We start from the raw sequence: 10,350 nt of genomic DNA on the forward strand, positions 1-10,350 counted from the left end.
TATTTGTTTTAAAAAAATCCAAACCACTGTCTAAACATCTAAGGGGTGAAAAAGACAACTCCAGTTTGTAACATGTATAGTCGAAAGGCTGTTGATATCCCAGGCATAGACTCACAATATTGCTGGCTAGAGATCGTCACAGAAGAGGGGAATTTTCAAAGTCACCAAGGGGTTAATAACAGAGGGGAGATCAAGGCCCCTTACACTTCCATTCCAGAACATTCTAACACACCATGTTGCCTCTCAGAGAATAACCTTCCCCCACAGCTACCCATCATGAAGCACATTAATATCTCCTTAAGAGAAAAGAGAGTAGAAGGAGGGGGGGAGGGGAAGAAAAGGAAAAAGAGAAAACCATTCTCTAATTTAAAAGGAGACCAAGATCGGAAGCCACAAAGGGACCTCCGAGTGGAATGGCCTTGCGTGAAGCAAAAATGCTCAGGGTGTGGAGAAGCTATCCCCCCCACCCCGTTTCCTCGAAATGAACCTGGTTTTGGCAAACGGTTTAAAATCTCAGGCTACCAAGATGGAAAATGCAGCATGTTCAAATCAATGTCAAATTCTGTCGTAGGAGACACTCAGAAAATGTGTTCTTAGTGAATTACAGAGGATGCCTCCCAAATTAGTAATCCAGTGGCTGGAAAATAACGAAAATGCATTTCCCTTAAAGGAAGCTGTCAAACTGAAGAATCAGATCATCTCTGTTTCCGAGACAGAGAAGTCGCCGCACCTCAGCAATTATTATGATATAATAATTTTTAAAAAGACAGAAAAAAAGAGGCACTTAATTCACGGTAATATGTCCTACTATTATGTGTCTCCTGAGGAAACGACACGAAAAGCTGGTTAGATAAAGTTAAGGCTAGACAACTAGACAAGAGAACAACAGTTCATTATTTCTCATTTCTTGGTGGAAGAGAAAAATAGGTTATGGCCAGGCTGGCATTAGCATAATTCACTCCTAAAACTGCTGATCTATGCAGCGCAGCGTGAGAGATGGCCACTGAAAATAAATGCGATCGGAATACTTATTATGTTGTTCCCTCTAGTTCTCTTCGAGGAAGTCGGAGAGAAAGAGTGGGTAGTAGAGATGAAAGCCAAGTTCAACCTCTGCCATGTGTGTGGGAGCTCTGAAAGGAACATCTATCCAGCCGGCATATACGTCTCCTGTGCGGTGCTCCAGAGAAGGACACTCGGTTTGATTTAACACACGGAATAAATATTATTAATTCATAATGAAGCAAAATTTAAACCGAAGTACAAAGGAGACAGAGAATAGTTGTTAGCAAGAGAAAATGCTTGCTGTTAAATTTAGCTGGCAAGACTGAACAGACTCAGATAAATCTAAAAGCAGAGGGTATCGCCTTTTACAATGAAGTTGCTGCTGGGAATCTCTTGGTACTTTTCGAAAAGGAAAAAATCTATTACTGGTTGTGTGACGTTTTCTTCATTTCTTCCTGCATCCTTAATTACTCAGGTCAGTCGCTGGGTGGGCTTGGAGGGATGGGAGAGCCTTGTTGTCTGAGTCTACCTGCTCAGCTGCCTCTTCCCCACCTGAAGACATTGTGCCCCTTCTCACGGTCACCATCGCTCCCACTAAGAACCTGGCCACAGGTCGGAAATGACAGGCGCAGGACCTAATAGTCTCTCACATCGCAAAGTCAGTTTTTCATGCAAATGTCCTTAATTATAGAGAACAAAGAGATGGAAAAGCATAAAGCTGATTACAGAGAGAGATCCGTAGCAATAGTTTGGACATCATCCAGGTCCAGTTGGAGAGCATTTGAGGCATCTTTGCTAGAACCATTCCCAATTCTGTTTTCTTTTCAAGATCACATATGAACATAGCAGCCCCATTAATGTGTACCTTGGCTTCTCATACTAGAGGTCACACGCTGGTGGTCTCTATGGGTAGTCAGTCACTCTTCGATTGAACCCACAAAGGGTTTAAATTATTTTCTGAATGACTAATATTCATATACATGTATTATGATTTTATATAAAAATCAATATTTTTAGTTTCTCTTGAAAAACCAAAAGCTCTGGTGCCACTAGCCCAGCAGGGTCCTTCCAGCAGGTAGGTGCCCCCCCAGGCTGTCAAGCCCCCACCCGCCCCACCCCCATCCTTCCAGATCCAGCCCATTGTACTTGTTTTTGCTTCCTGCCTGCCCCCAGAGGCAACTGAGATTGTGATTCTTATGGTACACTAGTTTTTCTAATCTCCCCGTCTCTCTTACATTTTAGTAGAATTTTATTTGGAATAAAAAGGAAGCATTTCAGTTTCTACCATCAGTTTAGCTTTTTCTGACTTCTAAACGTGAGCCACCCATGGGAGTCATTCTCAGGTTCTCCCCACGGCCTGGAGCGTGAAGCCCTTTACTGCCAGGCAAAGTACTGCTTATAACAGTCCAATCCCTGCCTCCTCCCTGGGCCCTGCCTTGATTCCACCAGGCAGACAAAGCGACCTCTGTGCGGTCCCAGCACTCTCAACGTAGGCCCCTGGGGACACCCGAGGCCACCGCCGTATGACTCTGCCAAAGGATTGCATTTAATTATTTGTTCGATGTGTGTGCTGTCTGTTAGACTGAGAGTTCCCTGAGGGCAGGTGGGAGTCCGTTATTTATTTCTGATTGTCCTATGGCCACCAGGTGCTCGGGAAAAGTTGTTAGGTCAAACCAGGCAGGTCTTTCCCCTCAGCGGTTGAGACAGAGCAGATCTCCCAAGGCCAAGGTCCCCTGCAGCACTCAGGCTGCTGTTCACATCAAGCCAAGCCATCCTCACTCTCACAGGTCCTGAATGGACTCTTCTGTGCAAAGGTGCGGGGGGCTGGGGAGGTCCCAGGAGGCTCCTGCCTTTGCCCCAGAAGGTCTGAACCCCTGGGCGGGTCATGCTGAGAGGACACCGCTCGCCCCCACCATTTCCCTGGGTCCCTGCACGCTTCTGCAGCACCTCAAGTGTCCTCAAGACTCAAGGCCTCTGTCACTGAGCTGGTTCCCTATGTCCCAAGGCCCCGTAATCACAAAAGGGTAGAACACGGCTACCTATTTGTTCTCCTTCTCCTCTTCACTATATTGGGACAGTAGTATATACAGTCAGACAAATTCTATTTCCCAGCTCCCCCTGCAGATGGAAGTGGCCAAGAAGATGGACGTGGGGGTCACTGAATACAGCTTCCGGAAAGCTTTTTAAAGGAGTCTAACTCATTCGGCAGAGGCTTTTTGCTCTTCCTCCCTTCTTCCTTCTTGCCTAGAACTGAACCATGATGGCTGCATTTCGAGCAGCCATCTTGTGACCACAAGGCAATTTTGAACCTGGAAGCACATGCTTAGGATGGATGAGCAGAAAGACAGAGAGTGGGGTGTTGATCACCACGGGGCATCATTAACCAGCCCTAAGACCGCTGCTGCAAAACCTCCTGTTGTATGAGAGAAAACTGATTGCATGACTTAAACCATTTGCAGGCAGCTATCTCTTACTGCACATCAAATACAATTCCTGAATGAGCCAGAGGGTATCGTGTTCGGTGGTATTCTCAGGGAAATAACAACACATGTCTGTTAACTTTCCTGAAAATGTCCACTGCCTGATGGAAATTATAATCACAAGACTCCCATTTAACAAACAGCTCCTGTGAACTAGGCACCAGGCCAGATGCTTTATGACATATTACATCTCGACCTCCTAGCAACCCTGCAAGGCAGGAGAGATCATTCCCATTTGACAGATGAGAGAACTGAGACTCAGGGAGGGCAAGGGACTTGGCCAAAGCCACCCAGCGATTAAGTAATGCGCTTGGTTTTGAAGCCAGACCCCAAAGCCTGTGCTCTATCCACTGGGCTTTCCTACCCAGCTGAGACCAACACCACGCCCTTCTCAAAATCAAGGTGCGAACACTAGTTTGGGGGTACCGAAATGACAAAAATTCCTGTTGATACTCCTGTTTCCCACCCTACCAGGAATATCAGAGAGCTAGAGTTAGAATTTACAAAAGTCATTTAGAGAAAAGCTTATGGCAAAAACGGTTTATGGTTCAAGACTTCTAATTATTTGCTTTAGTGAATAAAAGCATGAAGAGTGTGACTTTGAGGTGCAAGGTAGAAATATTAAAATTGATGAGAAAAAAAACAGCAACATCAAATGCTGGTAGATAGTTTCTTTGAAGCATAGAACATACCATCTTGGGGTATAGGCAGCTTCACCCACATTTTATAGGATCACTGAGGTTCAGAGACAGTCATTAACTTACCCAGGGGTTACACAGCTAGCTAGTGCTCCTGTGTTGTCCCAAAGTGTCCCAGAGGGTAGAGGCGACTTAATGAATAATCTTAGGAGATTATGTGGCAATGGCTTATTTTATAGGGTGCAGCAAAAATCTCATGTTTTATCTTTAAAATCATGCAAATTTTGTATTACACTCTACAATATAACCATGTGTTTTTTTATTTTAGAGCAAGCGTATTAAATTATTTATCAGCTGAATTATTTAACTTTTCTCTCCTGAAAGTGACACTTTGGAAAGATATGCCTTGCTTCTCTGTTGTGGCTTCATAAATGCTCGGCACACAGCCATGTACCACTGGGAGAACATCAGCCCAGCTTAAGAAACACAGGGTCCAAGGGGCAATTATTCATATGTGGTTTAAGGACCTAGTTCAAGGTAGCACAGAATTGTTTTTTTTTTTTTCAACCACAGCGTAAGGTTGCGAATGCCGTCACCTCGGTAACATTCATTAACTCATTCAATCAATTAGAGTCTGCTATGTGCCAGGCCCAGCACCAGACACTGGGCCAATCCAACCCCAGAGGGGACAGTTACCCAGCACCACAGACTCTCCCAGGAGCAGTCAGGCAGATCCCGCCATCCGGATGTGCTGGCCTCCACCCTGCCCGAAGCCCCAGCCAGAGGGGACTGGTCTCACTGACCTTATGAAGGTACGAAAGCCTGTTGGTCCCAACTTCATGGATCCCTTGATTCCCAGGAACCGGATAAACAAATTTGCCATCCTGTCCACCAGGCGCAGGTAGTTGAACTGCTTTGCATACTTGGGGAACACCTGCTTGAGGCAGATGGAGGGCAGGTGGGCTTCGGAATAGGCGTTGCCACCCGAGGCAATGGCCCGCTCGCTGTCAGGGGCTTCCTTTGCGGCTAATGGCTTCTCAAGCTGCTGAGACCTGGAGCACACAAGGAATTAATGGTTGAACCGACATCTGGAGTGGGCTTTACAGCAGACAGAGCCCTTTCTCTTGCATGTTCTCCTTTCCTTTAGATTTATAGCAATCCCCGGAGGTGGCTATTGTCAGTATTTTTACTGTACAGACCAGATAATGGACCTCAGAAGAGTGACCTGTCCAGGCTCACACAGCTAGTGCGTGCCCAGACCAGGACCTGACCCCAGGACAGAGCCGGGGCTGGAAACGCTTCCTCTATTCCACCCTCCTGCTTCCCCAGTATGGACAATTTCCTTTACTGTACTTGTGAGTCAAGAGAATACTCCATTATGGAGCAGTCTGGGTTTGATTTCAAATTCCCATTTATGGGTAATAATTGAATAATTAAGAAATATAAAAATCTCATTGAGGGCTGGCAAGAAGCCATAGGCACAGTTCAATGAACAATTTCCAAAGATATATCAGTTATCCAATTCTAGAGGTAGGCACAATGGTGTTTTCTGGCTTAACTATTTTCTTATTTGGAACTCATACAAAAAAAATGATTATAGTGTTGTCATTCCTTAGTTTGGATATTTTATTCTGAAGTTATTCGGATATTCAGGAAAATTCATAGCTCTGAAAATCCCACCTCCATCCTGGAATACGCTTCTCATCTCTATACCCCCACATGTCTAACTACCCTTACCGACCTTCGGAATGGCCCACAGGCACCTCCGACTGAAATGACCACACCCCCTCACCCCCAGTCCTCATTCCCCGTCTCCGTGAATGTCACCACCAGTTACTCGGCTGGGAGGCACCGGAAGAAACGCCAGCGCCTCCTCTCCCTCTGCCTCCACAGCCAGTCCTACCTCCTTAGTCTTCCCTGAAACTCCGCTCTCTCCCTCCCTGGGCCTTGTTGATTCTTGCCCGACTGTAGCAACAGGGCCTCCTGCCTCTAGCCTTTGCCATCCATGGATCCACCCTGCACACTGGCACCCGAGGCACCCCTTCTGCTGGTTGGGTCACCCACTCGCTACAGCTCTTCGGTGACTCCCGAGAGCCTACACGATACAGTCATATTCCTCATTCTGGCACTCGAGGCACTTCCCGACTGCTCCTGCCCCCTCCTCACTTCCTGTCCGTGCCTCAGACACACTATATCCCTCAAGGCCTTGAACGCTCCCTGCTGCCCCATGCTGCTGTCCGTCAGTCTGGCCTGGAACCAGAGACTCGGTGTTCACTGGACGCCCAGCTCCCTTCCATGCTCGGTGCCTCTCTCCACACCTGTAGCTCATCTCACTTTCCTGTCTCCTATCCTGCCCACAGCTGATCTGGGGCCTGGTGCAACCCTTTCCCACCTGCATGTCCATCCCGGCGATGGAATCCTGAGCACAGTGAACATGGACAGTAAATAATACTACTAACTAACAGTACTGAGCCCAATGCCAAGGCCATTTTCTACTCTTTTCTTTATTAAATGGCCTTGTCCTCGGTGCTCCCACTTTCGATCATGCCATCAGTACCGAGTTGGACCATGCTGGTATCTTCGTATGGACTTCCCTCTACCTTTAAGACCTTCCCCTGGCCCCGGCCGCCTGACATACTTCTGTGCCACTTTCAACAACAGCTCAGATGTCTCTTGACCATGCTGATGGCTCTTCCATGTCCTACTCCTGTTCACGTCCTCTTCCTGGGACTTGCTTCTTTGTTCCCTTGTCAAGCTGTACCGCATTTGTTTATATGCCCATCCCTCAATTTTGTGAGCTCCTTGAAGGCAAGAACCACATCTTACTCAACTCTGTTTCTCTAGGACCTGGCACATACGCGGTACGTGGGGAGCGACTCATTGAATTGGTTGAATTGGGAAAGTTTGCTTTTAATAGCAAAGTAAGCCTCACATAAAATATCAAGGTGATGGCACTTTGTACCCCATAAGCTCTTTTAAATGAGAAAGGAGTGCTCGGCAGCCCCGCCAAAATGCTCTCCTCTTCACCCCGGTCCCAGGAGCCAGCCTCTAAAAAAGAGAACCCCTTTGTATGAACAGGAAGTCCTCTAAGTTCTGTTCACGGTTCCTTCTGAGGCGGTCTTGACATTGGTCTCAAAGCAAGGACAGGCAGACGGCACAACCGGAGCAGCGACCAGAACCAGAACCAGAACTTTAAAGTTCAGCAGTGCAGATGGTTCTGGAGGAACAGCCCGATTCCTCGGGAGAGGGCCATGCTCCCAGGGGTGGGGGTGGGGGCTTTCCCATCATCTCCTTCAACTGGAGCCAGTAAATAAAAGTCAGGTGGTTGCTTTTTCAGATAAGACGAAATGTTTTCCCATTAAGGTTATAGGAAGAAAGATGAAGGGGGGAAAAAGCAGCACTGTTACTGGAAATTAGCTCTTAAATTACTGGATAAGTGGCAATCACCGACTTTATGAGCACTCGTTAAGTTTTTGTTAAAGGGAAGATTTGGAAATGCACACCATGGATACACTTCATGACAACGACAACAGCTCGGAGGACTCTTCAATCAGCAGAACCGTCCCATGTTCATTATCTCGTCTGCTCTTTACACAACCCGGCAAAGTCGACTGTTATTATTACACCCCTGCTCCGCATGGAGAGACCGAGGCACAGCAGGGTGGAGCACCTCCGTGCCCTGGCTGCCCCGGAATTATAAATGTGTCCTTCTAACCAGCTCTGTCTCCACTGCGCCACCAGGACACTCTGGGTGGTGGGGGGTCGGGTACGCTCATCATGACGCATCATGATTCATGTCAGGGGGCTACCCAGCCTTAAGCACCGCTACTGACTGTCTGTTTTAAATAGCTTTTTAAAGAGTCTGATAGTAATTCATGCTCTTTGTAGACAGCTTGAGAAATGCATAAAGGAATCAGAACCATTCGTAATCCCACAACACAGGGATGAACACTATCAACATTCTGATTTATCTATAAAGTTAGGATCGTATTACATGGCAGATAAAATCCTTCTTCTCACATTTTACATTACATCGCAAGTATCTTCCCATGGCACTGAACATGTTTTCATGAGCGTAATTTCTCACGGACAGGTAATGTTCTGTACTGTGCCGGAACCGTCACGTAATGAGCCATTCCCTCTCGCTTAGACACTGGGTGGCCGCATCGCCTGCCTTCGACAAAACAGAGTCTGGTGATCAGACCCCTGAACGATGCGCTCTCTTCTCAGAAGCAACACATGACAACCAGACGCAGCCTTGGAGATCGCTCTGTCCAATGATGTCATCTACTTTCTTTTATTATGGTCTAATGTACGTAACATCAATTCACCATTGTAACCATTTTGAAGTGTATAATTCAGGGGGCGTCTAGTACACTCACGGTGTTGTCAAACCTCTAGTTCCAGAACGTTTTCATAATGATGTCATTTTAGAGAAGAAACCTGAATCCCAAGATGATAGGGACGTTAGCACCAATGGGTCATTTAATCAGCAGAATGTCCAGGGTGGTGGCCTTAGCTTGGGTTGTCCCACGCTAAGTGATGGTGACCCACCACCTCCAGGGGACCTCTCAGGCTGGGAAGTCCGAGGTATCTCCTTCCAGTGTCCACAGCCTGCATCTTGCCCTGACCCCGGAGCACACAGAATGGGTCTTCTGTGTGACAGCCTTTCACATTTCCTTCAAGGGTTGCTGCACTTACTGGGTGACTACCATTTCCCTTCCTTCCTGAATCCCAATTAAGAATCTCAAGAGGAAAAGGGCCTTCGATGCCACAGATGTCATTTCATGGACTCAAAACCACAAATTCAGGGGGAAGTGGTTTTACTCAACTGGAAGAAGGCAGTAAAGATACAGCTGATATGTAAGAGGAAATAAAACAATGAGAAATGATATCTTTGCTCGAGATAATTCCAATTATCACACTGAGATCCAAGTTATCACGAATATTGTAAAATCCTGTTTTTACTTAATCGCATTTTAATGGAAATGTCGGGCTGGCTTATGAAATAAAAGTGACTGGTAAAGAAAATATAAAGCAAGCTTACGAGTCCTTTGGGTAATTTTTTAAATTGAATTTGGGAAACCCTTGATAGGGGAAAGAATCCTGGAATGTTTTATGTATTATCGTTTTTCAAATAAAATGGAATTCCTTTTTATTAAAATGCTTGTGACAAACCACCTATCTCTATTTTGCCTGGAAAGCCTACTGCCAAAAATCACCATATATGTCAAGCATCGTGTCAAGCAACTTACTCATGTTATTTCCTTTGGTCCTCATAACAGTTCTAGGAGGAAGGTGAAAACTAGTCCCATTTTACAGATTAGGAACCTGAGGCCCAGAGAACCTGAATTACGTGCCCAACGTCACAAATCGCCAGTGGAATCAGAACTTAGACTCAGGGCCGTCTCACTACACACTCAGTGCTTTGTTCAATCAAACCAAAGGCTTTTCTTCTTCTGCACAAGCTGCACATGTTCCTGGAAATTAACACGATAGGAAGGTAGATGAAGCAAGGTCAAGTTGTAGTTTCAGAGAGGGTGCTCGAATTTTCTCGGAGAAATAATTTCCACTTTTAGTTAAGTGTACCTCCAATAATTTATTCATTCATGAACCACTTCCCAAGCACTTAACCGTCCCAAAGGCCTGTTGGTGGTGGGGTGAGGTGGACACAGACCCTGCCACCCAGAAGCGGGTGACTGAATGGGGGAAGACATGACCCATCTGTAACAATGACTGAGTGAGGCAGAAGTGGCCAGGTGAGCATCCAGAGGTGGGACCCAGAGCCTATGGAAGGAGCAGGTTTGCTGGATCTTGGCTGTATGCCTCAAGAGAGACAGGTAGGAATATGACCAGGAAGCCCAGGTATTATAGGATCTTGAATGTCTTGGATTAGGTAGTGTAGGAGGTGGGATGAATGTGTGGATTTGGGGGGGAGGGGTGGGAAAATCAGAAGTACAGTGAGGATGAATGAACCTGCCAGTGGCATGTATTCTGAATCGAGGTGGGGGAGTGGCTGAATTTAGGAAGCCACTGGAATGTTCTAGGTCAATGATTCTGAAAGCGCGGTCCCTGGACCAGCAGCATCGGCATCACCTGAGAACTTGTTAGAAATGCAAGTTCTTGGCCTGGCCCCCGAGCCATGGGCTCAGAACCTATAAGCGACTGGGCAACCTGTTTTAGGAAGTGTGCAGTGATTCTGATGCAGGCCAAAGTCCGGATAAAGATAA

General features: G+C 46.6%; 1 protein-coding gene across 1 annotated transcript in view; it reads right to left on the minus strand.

Annotated features, from left to right (window-relative positions):
- The window catches only part of TTLL11 (tubulin tyrosine ligase like 11), a 215,986-nt gene that overhangs the window by 34,299 nt on the left and 171,337 nt on the right, over positions 1-10,350 (minus strand). Inside the window, 1 exon segment of the mRNA XM_011361002.2 lies at positions 4,924-5,172. Coding sequence (XP_011359304.1) covers positions 4,924-5,172 — 249 coding nt within the window.

This window comes from Pteropus vampyrus, unplaced genomic scaffold (assembly GCF_000151845.1).
Source record: "Pteropus vampyrus isolate Shadow unplaced genomic scaffold, Pvam_2.0 Scaffold61, whole genome shotgun sequence".
NCBI classification, from domain to species: domain Eukaryota; kingdom Metazoa; phylum Chordata; class Mammalia; order Chiroptera; family Pteropodidae; genus Pteropus; species Pteropus vampyrus.